Source organism: Somniosus microcephalus, unplaced genomic scaffold (genome assembly GCF_052327205.1).
Source record: "Somniosus microcephalus isolate GS21.2 unplaced genomic scaffold, FLI_Smic_1.0 unresolved_chr1, whole genome shotgun sequence".
NCBI lineage: Eukaryota > Metazoa > Chordata > Chondrichthyes > Squaliformes > Somniosidae > Somniosus > Somniosus microcephalus.
The window spans coordinates 90,608,321-90,622,246 of record NW_028225179.1 but is presented as its reverse complement, the minus strand read 5'-3'; the positions used below and the strand labels follow the sequence as shown (position 1 = coordinate 90,622,246).

Sequence of the window (13,926 nt, the reverse complement as noted above, 5' to 3'; positions counted from 1 at the left end):
CGGCCGGCGGGCCCGGTTGCCGGGGTAACCCTTCCCGCTCACCAAGCCCCGGCCGAGATCCGCACTCCCGAGAGCCCCACCCGAGCCGAGCGGGGAACAGAGAGAGACGCCGCGTCTCAGCTGCTCCTGCTGCGCGCGCACCCTGACCCTCGTGGCTGACGCCGTTGCCCCGGCCGGCGGGCCCGGTTGCCGGGGTAACCCTTCCCGCTCACCAAGCCCCAGCCGAGATCCACACTCCTGAGTGCCCGCCCCCCCGCCCGAGCCGAGCGGGGAACAGAGAGAGACGCCGCGTCTCAGCTGCTCCTGCTGCGCGTGCACCCTGACCCTCGTGGCTGACGCTGTTGCCCTGGGTAACGTGACACCGGGGGGCGGGGGGTGTGGGTGAGGAGTTTAGCAGAAGCTGTGGGACAATTACCTAGCTTGGGCCTGGCTGGGCAAGAAAGCCCCAGGCTTTGAGGCCTAACAAAAATGGGGAAAGGTAGGAAAAAGAATCTTCAGGTTAGAGAAAATCGGGGGGGAAGGGAGGGGGGAAGGGGGGGCGGGGGGGAGAGAAGGAGGGTGGGGTGGAAGGGGGGGCAGGAAGGGGAAGGGGGCGGGGGGGAAGGGGGGGCGGCGGGTGGGGAAGGGGGGGCGGGAAGGGGAAGGGGGGGTGGGGGCGGAAGGGGGGGGGCGGAAGGGGGGGCGGCGAAGGGGCGGGGGGGGGCCCAGGCCGAGAGCCTCGCTCTCCGAGCCCCGCCCCCCCCCGGCCGAGAGCCCCGCTCTCCGAGCCCCGCACCCCCCCCCCGGCCGAGCCCGATTGCGGCTCTGAGAGATGGCCGGCGGCCGAGCCCCGCCCCCCCCCCCCGGGCCGAGCCCCCCCCCCCCCCGGCCGAGCCCGATTGCAGCTCTGAGAGACGGCCGGCGGCCAAGCCACGCCCCCCCCACCCAGGCCGAGCCCGATTGCGGCTCTGAGAGACGGCCGGCGGCCAAGCCACGCCCACCCCACCCCCCGCCGAGCCCGATTGCGGCTCTGAGAGAAGGCCGGCGGCCGAGCCCCGCCCCCCCCCCGCCGAGCGCGGAACAGAGGACGCCGCGTCTCACCTGCTCCTGCTGCGCGCGCACCCTGACCCTCGTGGCTGACGCCATTGCCCTGGGTAACGTGACATGGCGGGGGGGGTTGAGGAGCTTAGCAGCAGCCCAGTTACCTAGCTCGGGCCTGGCTGGGCAAGAAAGGCCCAGGCTTTCAGGCCTAAGAAAAAAAACGGGCAAAGGTAGGAAAAAGAATGTTCAGGTTAGATAAAAATATTTACAAATGAGTGATTATTTTAAAAGAATTTAATAAATTGAATTTTATTTTGCTGGAAATGTATATTTGAAAAGAAAGACGCAGAAAGCAGGAAAAAGAATGGAAGCAAGATGGCGGCTACTCACCTCGGTTCAGAACGATAAGGCCCGCCCACACACGCACCGATTGGTCGACCGTCAGGTCACCAAAGCGTAGGATTGGTCAATCGTCCCATCACTCAACCGTAGGAGGACCCGGCCGCACGTGGCAGCAAGCCGCCGTACGATTGGTCGACCTAGAGGTCACTCTGTCCGCTAATGAGCGGATAATGAGATGCTAATGAGCGGAATGTTGAAGGTTTTTGGGATACCGCGGGCGCGATTTTAGCCCGGCCGAAATGTAAATACGCTTAAAACCGTCTCGGAAGCGTAAGCTTTCTTTGGAGGTAACACGCGCGTAGGTACGCCCTGTAACTTTCGAGCGCATAGCCCGCCAGACGCACACGCGATGACAGACAGAATGACAGACAGAATGGCAGAATGACAGACAGAATGACAGACAGAAGTATCGACCGATTTATATATATAGATTACTGTATTTCTATTAGTATTTTTATCATTGCTATGCCATATTTATTCCAATGTTGGGAGGACTCGTAAAAATCAACATATCATTGTGCAGTACACACGTCTGCTGCATATATGGCAAATAAAAATTGAATTGAATTGAATTGAATTCATCAGCTGAGGGAGAGTGGTAGGTGGTAATCAGCAGGAATAAAAAGCTAGTATCAGTAATGGTAACCATGAAACTATCGGATTGTAAAAAAAACATCTGGTTCGATAATGTCCTTTAGGGAAGGAAATCTGCCGCCCGTACCTGGTCTGGCCTATATGTGACTCCAGACCCACAGCAATGTGGTTGACTCTTAACTTCCCTCTGAAAGCAAGTCACTCAGATGTAACTAACTCCCTACCTAACAGCACTGTGGGAGTAACTTCACCACACAGACTGCAGCGGTTCAAGAAGGTGCCTCACCACCACCTTCTCAAGGGCAATTAGGGATGGGCAATAAATGCTGGCCTTGCCAGCGACGCCCAAATCCCATAAATGAAAAAAAATCATCAGCTGGGGGAGGGCAGTAGGTGGTAATCGGCAGGAGGTTACCTTGCCCATGTTTGAACTGATGCCATCCGATTTTATGAGGGGCCTACATAAAGTGGATAGGAAAGACCAATTTCCCCTAGCAGAGAGGTCAATAACCAGGGGGCATAGATTTAAAGTAATTGGTAGAAGGATTAGAGGGGAGTGGAGAACCTTTTACACTCAGAGGGCAGGGTGGGTGGGAGGTGGTCTGGAACTCATTGCTTGAAAGGGTGGTAGAGGCAGAAACGCTCATCACATTTAAAAAGTACTTGGATATGCACTTGAAGTGCCGCAACCTCCAAGGCAATGGACCAAGAGCTGGAAAGTGGGATTAGGCTGGACAGCGCTTTTTCAGCCGGCACAGACACGATGGGTCAAATGGCCTCCTTCTGTACTGTAGATTTCTATGATTCTATACCCAGGGATGGTGATGGAGGAGTCTGGGATATTGGTTGATAGGTATGATTCGAGCCCGGGAATGGGAGGCTAGAGCTCTGGACACCCCATTATAGGAGAGGTATTCGAGCCCGGGAATGGGAGGCTAGAGCTCTGGACACCCCATTATAGGAGAGGTATTCGAGCCCGGGAATGGGAGGCTAGAGTTCTGGACACCCCATTATAGGAGGGGTATTCGAGCCCGGGAATGGGAGAGTGAATTCAGGACACCCCATTATAGGAGGGGTATTCGAGCCCGGGAATGGGAGAGTGAATTCAGGACACCCCATTATAGGAGGGGCATTCGAGCCTGGGAATGGGAGGGTGAGTTCTGGATACCCCATTATAGGAGGGGTATTCGAGCCCGGGAATGGGAGGGTGAGTTCTGGACACCCCATTATAGAAGAGGTATTCGAGCCCGGGAATGGGAGGGTAGAGTTCTGGACACCCAATTATAGGAGGGGTATTCGAGCCTGGGAATGGGAGGGTAGAGTTCTGGACACCCCATTATAGAAGAGGTATTCGAGCCCGGGAATGGGAGGTTAGAGTTCTGGACACCCCATTATAGGAGGGGTATTCGAGCCCGGGAATGGGAGGGTGAGTTCTGGACACCCCATTATAGGAGGGGTATTCGAGCCCGGGGAGCGGGTGCGATGACTGCTGTCTGTAAATTAGGTCACCAGCTCACAGTGTAAGAGTTGCTTTGGTCCTTTTCCAGGTCCGGTGCCCCCCAGGCTGCGAGGAGGTCCTGACTCGTGTTCGGGGAGAGTCGAGGTGTACAACCATTCCACCTGGGGCACGGTTTGCGATCATAACTGGGACTTCTTGGATGCCTCGATTGTCTGCAGACAGCTCAAATGTGGGGCTGCCATGTCTGTGAGCACCGGCTTCACCCCAGGGGTAGGCCCCATCTGGCTGGATGATGTAGGGTGTGTTGGGACGGAGGCGACCATCACTGAGTGCCCGGCAGACCAGCGGAATATCAGCAACTGTACGCACAGCCAGGATGCTGGAGTTACTTGCTCAGGTCAGCAGTAATGGTGCGCGACGCTGAAGTGTGTGGAACGTTCTGACCCACACAGAGCAGGAAAGGCTTAGGCTCTATCCCCGGCCTGTGCTCAGTTAGCAGGTCACACCCAGTGTGGTACTGAGCTCCCCAGACACACAAACAGAGCAGGAAAGTCTCAGGCTCCATCCCCGGCCTCTGCTGAGTTAGTGGATCACACCCGGTGTGGTACTGAGTCCCCCAGACACACAAACACACACACAGAGCAGGAAAGGCCCAGGCTCAATCCCTGGCCTGTGCTGAGTTAGCAGGTCACACCCGGTGTGGTACTCAACCACACACAAACACAGTGATGAAATATATGCCTTCATCAGCCCATGTGTTTTACCTGCTTTGTATTGTGTGAACCGCCCCCTTTTGTTTCTATTGTGTGTATTGGCTACGCCCCTGTCTTTTGCCATATAAAGGTCTCAAGAGCTGTATGAGTCATTTCTACCAGATGAACCCGATGTGGGAAGACCTGCAATGCTGCAATATTCTTAGTGATTAAAAGCCTTCAGTTGAATCCTTGTCTTTGAGTTATTGATGGCATATCACACACACCGAGCAGGAAAGGCCCAGGCTCCATCCCCGGCCCGTGCTGAGTTAGCTGATCACTTGAAAGGCTGAATGGGCCTACTCCTGTTCCTATATAACAGGCCCAAGGGGCTGAATGGCCGCTTTCTGTTCCTGTGTAACAGTTTCAAGGAGCTCAATGGCCTCCTTCTGATTCTTTGTAACAGGCTTGGGGGGCTTAATGGCCTCCTGTTCCTATGTAACAATTTTAAGGGGCTGAATGGCCTCCTCCTGTTCCTTCGAGGAGGGAGGGGAAACTAGTGCTGATTAAAACCACAGGAGGAGAAAGGTCCAAACCTTGTGTTGTCCCTGGCAGGTCGTTTCCCGGTCAGACTGGCAGACGGGAACAACATATGCTCGGGGAGGGTGGAGATCTTTCATAACTCCACCTGGGGAACAGTCTGCAACGAGGGCTGGAGCCTCACCGACGGGGACATTGTGTGCAAGCAGCTGAACTGTGGGAAGGCCGAGTCGGTAACCGGGGCCTACCGTGGCCGAGGAAATGGGGAGGTCCTGCTGAGCGGTGTCAAGTGTGATGGGACGGAGCGCTCGCTGGACCGATGCCTTTCCAACCTAGTCAGTGCCAACAACAGTGCCTGTGGTCAGCACGCTGGGGTCATCTGCTCAGGTGAGTCATGAGCTTTCATTACGCTTGTCGTAACACAACCTGCTGTTCCACACCTCTCGCACCAAGTCCTGTTCACCCCTCACCCCCTGAGCTCGCTGACCTACATTGGCTCCCGGTCAGGCAACGCTTCGATTTTAAAATTCTCATCCTAGTCTCAAAATTCTTCCATGGCCTTGCCCCCTCCCTATCTCAATAACCTTCTCTAGCCATACGATTCTCACCCTCCTGTTCAAATCCCTCCATGGCCCATCACCCACTTCCTAGCTCTGTAACCTTCTCCAACCCTACAATTCTCATACTCATCTTCACATCCCTCTATGGACCTAGCTCTTCCCCATCTCTGTAACCTCCTTTGTCCCTACGATTCTCATATTCATCTGTACAGTGCTCCGTCAGTACTGCCCCTGCAACAGTGCAGTGTTCCCTCAGTACTTCCCCGCTGAGAGTGCAGCACTGCCTCTGTGCTGTCCTTCTGACAGTGCAGCGCAATCTCAGTACTGCCCCTCCAACAGTGCAGCGCTCCCTCAGTACTGCCCCTCCGACAGTGCAGCACTCCCTCAGTACTGATCCTCCAACAGTGCAGCACTCCCTCAGTACTGATCCTTTGACAGTGCAGCGCTCCCTCAGTACTGCCCCTCCGACAGTGCAATGCTCCCTCAGTACTGCCCCTCCGACAGTGCAGCGCTCCCTCAGTACTGCCCCTCCAACAGTGCAGCGGCCCTCAGTACTGCCCCTCCGACAGTGCAGTGCTCCCTCAGTACTGCCCCTCCGACAGTGCAGCGCTCCCTCAGTACTGCCCCTCTGACAGTGCAGCGCTACCTCAGTACTGCCCCTTCAACAGTGCAGCGTTCCCTCAGTACTTACCCTCCGACAGTGCAGCACTCCCTCAGAACTGCCCCTGACAGTGCAGAGCTCCCTCAGTACTGCCCCTCCAACAGTGTAGTGCTCCCTCAGTACTGCCCCTCCGACAGTGCAGTGCTCCCTCAGTACTGCCCCTCCGACAGTGCAGTGCTCCCTCAGTACTGCCCCTCTGACAGTGCAGAGCTCCCTCAGTACTGCCCTTCCGACAGTACAGTGCTCCCTCAGTACTGCCCCTCTGACAGTGCAGAGCTCCCTCAGTACTTCTCCTCTGACAGTGCAGCACTCCCTCACTAATGCCCCTCCGTCAGTGCAGTGCTCCCTCAGTACTTCCCCTCCGACAGTGCCGCACTCCCTCAGTACTGCCCCTCCGACAGTGCAGTGCCCCCTCAGTACTGGCCCTCCGACAGTGCAGTGCCCCCTCAGTACTGCCCTCCGACAGTGCAGCGCTTCTTCAGTACTGCCCCTCCGACAGTGCAGCACTTCATCAGAACTGCCCCTCTGACAGTGCAGAGCTCCCTCAGTACTGCCCCTCCGACAGTGTAGTGCTCCCTCAGTACTGCCCCTCCGACAGTACAGTGCTCCCTCAGTACTGCCCCTCCGACAGTGCAGTGCTCCCTCAGTACTGCCCCTCTGACAGTGCAGAGCTCCCTCAGTACTGCCCCTCCAACAGTGCAGCGCTCCCTCAGTACTGCCCCTCCGACAGTGCAGTGCTCCCTCAGTACTGCCCCTCTGACAGTGCAGAGCTCCCTCAGTACTCCCCCTCCGACAGTGCAGCACTCCCTCAGTACTGCCCCTCCGTCAGTGCAGTGCTCCCTCAGTACTGCCCCTCCGACAGTGCAGTGCTCCCTCAGTACTGCCCCTCTGACAGTGCAGAGCTCCCTCAGTACTGCCCCTCCAACAGTGCAGCGCTCCCTCAGTACTGCCCCTCCAACAGTGCAGTGCTCCCTCAGTACTGCCCCTCTGACAGTGCAGAGCTCCCTCAGTACTTCCCCTCCAACAGTGCAGCACTCCCTCAGTACTGCCCCTCCGTCAGTGCAGTGCTCCCTCAGTACTTCCCCTCCGACAGTGCAGCACTCCCTCAGTACTGCCCCTCCGACAGTGCAGTGCCCCCTCAGTACTGCCCCTCCGACAGTGCTACACTCCCTCAGTACTGCCCTTCTGACAGTGCAGTGCCCCCTCAGTACTGCCCCTCCGACAGTGCAGCGCTCCCTCAGTACTGGCACCGGAAGTTTTGGCCTGGATTTTGTGCTCAAGGCTCTGGAGTGGTTCTCGAGCCGACGACCTCCTGACCCCGAGGCGAGACACTGAGTCATGGCTGACACAGGAGGAGGTTCGAATTGGAGGGTGGAAGGTGATGAACCCCTTTCTGTTACTTGTGTTCCAGGAGGGGGTTTGGTGAGACTGGAAGATGGAGACGACATGTGTCGTGGGAGAGTGGAGATCCTACACCACTCTGTCTGGGGAATGGTTTGCAGCGATTACTGGGACCTGCACGATGCGCAGGTCGTGTGCCGGCAGCTCAACTGTGGGAGGGCAGTTTCGGTCACCACCGGAGCCTCCTTTGGGCAGACCAGCGGCCCAATCTGGTTAGATGACGTGCGCTGTGATGGGACTGAGTCGCGCCTCGATCGATGTGTTGCGACACCGTGGGGCAAACATAACTGTTGGCACAGCGACAATGCTGGAGTTCAGTGCTCAGGTAACATTGCGCTAACCCGGTCAGAATGGGCACCGGCAGATCTCCCAGTCGGGCACTGTTCGGTGAGTGAGCGAGTCTTGGCTTGTGTGGAGTTGGCCGATCTATTGTGTGCAGTTTTGGTCATATTGTGTGCAGTTTTGGTCGCCTTATCTGAGGAAGGTTGTTCTTGCCATGGAAGGAGTGCAGCGAAGATTCACTGGGCTGATACCTGGGATGGCAGGAATGATGTATGCGGAGAGATTGTGTTGATTGGGCTTATACTCACTGGAGTTTAGAAGATTGAGAGGGGATCTCATCGAAACCTATAAAATTCTGTCAGGCCGAGATAGACTAGATGCAGGATGGATGTTCCCGATGGCCGGGGAGTCCAGAACCAGGGGTCGTAGTCTAAGGATAAGGGGTAAGCCATTTAGGACTGAAATGAGGAGGAATTTCTTCACCCAGTGTGATGAAATATTCCATTCATCACTCATCAGTATTTCTCTGCCTGTGACTGTGGTTGGTTTCAGCTTCATTTCCATTGTATTGTACTGTGTGTAGGGCTCCGCCCATACCTGGCTCCTATGTAAGCTGGCGCAGCCTGCAGCACATCCAGTACGGCGGACCTCTGGATGGAAGATACATTCTCCTCTGTGTGTTACCTTCTAAGTCAATAAAAGCCTTGTTTTGTTTCGCTAACATCGAGTCTCGGATTTATTGAGGCACATCAATTTTATTGACTTAATTTTCAACACAATGGATCAACTCTTGAAACCCGAACGTTTGGATTTGGACCAGCATGCTTCGGACGCATCGGCACGCTTCGGACACTGGTTTATGTGTATGGAATTCTTCCTGGACAATTCCGCAGCCGTCAAAGACGCTACGGACGCTGCTTGTATGAAACTCGGAATTCTGCGGAATTGGGTAAGCCACCGGGTTTACCCCCTCATCCAAGACGCCGACACGTACCCGGCCGCCTGCGACATCTTAAAGGCGCATTACCAGCAGCCTACGAATGAGGTGTATGCTAGGCATCTGCTCGCTACTCGCGCACAGCGACCTGGGGAATCGGTGGAGGAGTTCCTAGGCACCCTGAAAACGCTTCACCCTACTTACCGACCAGCGGTCGGTAGCGTTTATGTTCAATAATAAACAGAGGGGGAAGATAAAAATGATAAGATTCTTAGGTGGCGGATCGAGCTCTCCACCTTCGATTATGACATCATTTACCGGCCAGGGGCCCTTAACGAATCCCCCGACGCCCTCTCACGAGGGATGTGTGCCAGCGCCACCGGGGATCAGCTACAGACCCTCCACAATGACCTCTGCCACCCAGGGGTCACGCGGCTGTTCCACTTCATAAAGTCCCGCAACTTACCCTACTCGATTGAGGAAGTTCGGTCCCTGACCAGGAACTGTCGCACTTGTGCTGAGTGCAAGCCTCGGTTCTACCACCCTGATAGAGCCCACTTAATCAAAGCTACACGGCCCTTTGAGCGGCTCAGCTTAGATTTCAAGGGCCCCCTCCCGTCCGTCGACCGCAATGTTTACTTCCTGAACATTGTGGACGAATACTCTCGTTTCCCATTCGCCTTCCCCTGCCCAGACATGACCAGCGCCACGGTCATTAAATGCCTCAACAGCCTGTTCTGCCTGTTCGGTATGCCGAGCTACATCCATATGGATAGGGGGGCGTCCTTCATGAGTGAAGAGCTATGCCAGTACATGCTGTCCAGGGGGATCGCCACGAGCCGTACCACCAGCTACAACCCCCGGGGTAACGGTCAAGTGGAGCGAGAGAACGGGACAGTATGGAAAGCAGTCACTCTAGCTCTAAGGACCAAAGGCCTCCCTATCTCCCGCTGGCAGGAAGTCCTCCCAGATGTGCTCCATTCGATACGGTCGCTATTGTGTACTGCCACAAATGCCACGCCTCACGAGCGAATGTTTGTCTTTTGCCGGAAATCCACCTCAGGCGTATCCATGCCGTCATGGCTCTCCACCCCAGGTCCGGTATTCGTGCGAAGGCATGTGAGGGGCCACAAGACGGACCCTCTCGTGGAGTCAGTGCACCTACTCCATGCCAACCCCCAATACGCGTATGTCCGGCACGCCGATGGAAGGGAGGACACCGTGTCAATAAAAGACGTCGCCCCAGCCGGTAACGACAACAACCATGACAACAGCAGCAACAACGACCACAGCAACTCTTACCCACCCACTACTCTTTCATCACCCCCGGAAGAACATCGACCAACGGTACCCCCACCAACTACCCCTTCAACAACCCTGGCGGCACCCCCGGCAGAGACCCAGGAGGCCACCGGGGACACCCAGCCGACACCCGCGGCACCACAACAGCCACGTCGGTCGCAGAGGACTATCAAACCCCCGAACAGACTAAATCTATAGAAGGGGTGAATGTGATGAAATATTCCATTCATCACTCATCAGTATTTCTCTGCCTGTGACTGTGGTTGGTTTCAGTTTCATTTCCATTGCATTGTACTGTGTGTAGGGCTCCACCCATACCTGGCTCCTATGTAAGCTGGCCCAGCCTGCAGCACATCCAGTACGGCAGACCTCTGGATGGAAGATACATTCTCCTCTGTGTGTTACCTTCTAAGTCAATAAAAGCCTTGTTTTGTTTCGCTAACATCGAGTCTCGGATTTATTGAGGCACATCACCCAGAGAGTGGTGAACCTGTGGAATTCTCTGCAACAGAGGGCAGTGGAGGCCAGTTCATTAAATATATTCAAGAAAGAGTTGGATATATTTCTTGAGGCTAAAGGGATCAAGGGGTATGGGGAGAAAGCAGGGACCGGGTACTGAATTTGGATGATCAGCCATGATCACATTGAATGGCGGAGCAGGCTCGAGGGGCCGAATGGCCTACTGCTGCTCCTATCTTCTATGTTTCTCACCCAGTGTGGTAGTGAGACTCACACACACAGAGCAGGAAAGGCCCAGGCTCCAGTCCCGCCCTGTGCGGAATTGGCTGATCTCACCCAGTGTGGTACTGAGCCCCCCCCCCGACCAGACACACACACAGCAGGAAAGGCCCAGGCTCCATCTCCGGCCTGTTTTGAGTGAGCTGATCACAGCCGGAGTGGGCAGTAGGGGAGCTACAATTGGGCCTCAGCGCCTCCTGGGTTGGGGAGTGGGGAAAAGCAGTCAGGGTTTTTGCTCCTTATCACTGTCCAGTGACCTGTGCTGGAAAGTATGTGGGTGTGTGGGTGTACAGATGTGCTTGTGTGTCTGTCTGGGTGCGCAGATGTGCTTGTGTGTCTGTCTGGGTGTGCAGATGTGCTTGTGTGTCTGTCTGGGTGCGCAGATGTGCTTGTGTGTGTCTGGCTGTACTGATGTGCTTGTGTGTCTGGGTGTGCAGATGTGCTTGTGTGTCTGGGTGTGCAGATGTGCTTGTGTGTCTGTCTGGGTGCGCAGATGTGCTTGTGTGTGTCTGGGTGTGCTGATGTGCTTGTATGTCTGTCTGGGTGTGCAGATGTGCTTGTGTGTCTTTGTGTGTGCAGATGTGCTTGTGTGTTTGTCTGGGTGCACAGATGTGCTTGTGTGTGTCTGGGTGTGCTGATGTGCATGTATGTCTGTCTGGGTGTGCAGATGTGCTTGTGTGTCCGTCTGGGTATGCAGATGTGCTTGTGTGTCTTTGTGTGTGCAGATTTACTTGTGTGTCTGTCTGGGTGTGCAGATGTGCTTGTGTGTGCAGATGTGCGTGTGCATGTGTGCAGATGCATGTGTGTCTGTATCCAGTGTACAAGTGTATCGATCTGTGGGTGTGCAGATGTGTCTGTGTGGGTGTGTGCAGATGTGTGTTTGTATGTGAGTGAGCAGATGTGCTTGTGTGTGAGTTCAGTTAAGCACAAGATCAGATTCTCCACTTGGTCAAATACCAGAAAATGGGGGCAGTGAGGATTCATAGACTGGGAGCTGGAATGGGAGGGTAGAGTTCTGGACACTGCATTATGGGAGGGGTATTCAAGCCTGGGAATGGGAGGGTAGAGTTCTGGACACCCCATTATAGGAGGGGTATTCGAGCCTGGGAATGGGAGGATGAGTTCTGGACACCCCATTATAGGAGGGGTATTCGAGCCTGGGAATGGGAGGATGAGTTCTGGACACCCCATTATAGGAGGGGTATTCGAGCCCGGGAATGGGAGGGTAGAGTTCTGGACACCCCATTATAGGAGGGGTATTTGAGCCTGGGAATGGGAGGGTAGAGTTCTGGATACCCCATTATAGGAGGGGTATTCGAGCCCGGGAATGGGAGGGTAGAGTTCTGGACACCCCATTATAGGAGGGGTATTCGAGCCCGGGGAGTGGGTGCGATGACTGCTGTCTGTAAATTAGGTCACCAGCTCACAGTGTAAGAGTTGCTTTGGTCCTTTTCCAGGTCCGGTGCCCCCCAGACTGCGAGGAGGTCCTGACTCGTGTTCGGGGAGAGTCGAGGTGTACAACTATTCCACCTGGGGCACGGTTTGCGATCATAACTGGGACATCTTGGACACCTCGATTGTCTGCAGACAGCTCAAGTGTGGGGCAGCTGTGTCCGTGAGCACTGGCTTCGCCCCAGGGGTAGGCCCCATCTGGCTGGATTATGTGGGGTGTGTTGGGACGGAGGCGACCATCAGTGAGTGCCCGGCAGACCAGCGGAATATCAGCAACTGTATGAACAGCCAGGATGCTGGAGTTACTTGCTCAGGTCAGCAGTAATGGCGCGCGACGCTGAAGAGTGTGGAACGTTCTGACCCACACAGAGCAGGAAAGGCTCAGGCTCCATCTCTGGCCTCTGCTGAGTTCGCTGATTCAGCTCAATTGCCAACTCCTGTGTAGCAGGCTCGAATCTGAATGTTCTCCTCCTGTTCGTATGTTATATAATCGAGAGGCTGAATGACCTCCTGTTCCTATGTAACAATTTTAAGGGGCTGAATGGTGTCCTCCTGTTTCTATGTAACACAGTCGAGTGGCTGAATGACCTCCTCTTCCTATGTAATAATTTTAAGGGGCTGAATGTTCTCCTCCTGTTCGTATGTTATTCAATCGAGAGGCTGAATGACCTCCTGTTCCTATGTAACAATTTTAAGGGGCTGAATGGTCTCCTGTTTCTATGTAACACAGTCGAGGGGCTGAATGACCTCCTCTTCCTATGTAACAATTTTAAGGGGCTGAATGGTCTCCTCCTGTTTCTATGTAACACAGTCGAGGGGCTGAATGACCTCCTGTTCCTATGTAACAATTTTAAGGGGCTGAATGGTCTCCTCCTGTTTCTATGTAACACAGTCGAGGGGCTGAATGACCTCCTGTTCCTATGTAACAATTTTAAGGGGCTGAATGGTCTCCTCCTGTTTCTATGTAACACAGTCGAGGGGCTGAATGACCTCCTGTTCCTATGTAACAATTTTAAGGGGCTGAATGGCCTCCTCCTGTTTCTATGTAACACAGTCGAGGGGCTGAATGACCTCCTGTTCCTATGTAACAATTTTAAGGGGCTGAATGGCCTCCTGTTCCTTCAAGGAGGGAGGGGAAATTAGTGGTGATTAAACCCACACAAGGAGAAATGTCCAAACCTTGTGTTGTCCCTGGCAGGTTCTTTCCCGGTCAAACTGACAGATGGGAACAACATGTGCTCGGGGAGGGTGGAGATCTTTCATGAGTCCACCTGGGGGACAGTCTGCGACGATGGCTGGAACCTCACCGACGGGAACATCGTGTGCAAGCAGCTGAACTGTGGGAAGGCAGAGTCGGTAACCGGGGCCTACCATGGCCGAGGGAACGGGGAGGTCCTGCTGAGCGGTGTCAGGTGTGACGGGACGGAGCGCTCCCTGGACCGATGCCTCTCCAACCTAGTCAGTGCCAACAACAGTGCCTGTGGTCAGCACGCTGGGGTCATCTGCTCAGGTGAGTCGTGAGCTTTCATTACTTGTAATAACACAACCTGCTGATCCACACCTCTCGCATCAAGTCCTGTTCACCCCTCACCCCCTGAGCTCGCTGACCTATATTGGCTCTCGGTCAGGCAACGCCTCGATTTTAAAATTCTCATCCTTGTCTCCGAATCCCTTCATGGCTCTCGCCCCTCCCAATCTCTGTAACCTCCTGCAGCCATACAGCCTCCGAGATCGCTGCGCTCCTCCCAATCTGGACTTTTGTGCCTCATTGATTTTCATCTTTCCACCATTGGCGGCAGTGCCTTCAGCTGCCGAGCCCCTGAGCCCTGGAACTCCTTCGCTGAACGTCTCGGCCTCTGTCTCCTCCTCTAATACGCTCCTTAAAA

At 55.0% G+C, this 13,926-nt stretch overlaps 1 protein-coding gene across 1 annotated transcript in view; it reads left to right on the top strand.

Annotated features, from left to right (window-relative positions):
• Nucleotides 1-13,926, top strand: part of LOC147095587 (scavenger receptor cysteine-rich domain-containing protein DMBT1-like) — a 64,054-nt gene that overhangs the window by 19,847 nt on the left and 30,281 nt on the right. Inside the window, exons 2-4 of the mRNA XM_085973665.1 lie at nt 3,564-3,872; nt 4,783-5,094; nt 7,340-7,654. Of these exons, the coding sequence (XP_085829791.1) occupies nt 3,564-3,872; nt 4,783-5,094; nt 7,340-7,654 (936 nt within the window). The remainder of the gene's footprint in view (nt 1-3,563; nt 3,873-4,782; nt 5,095-7,339; nt 7,655-13,926) is intronic.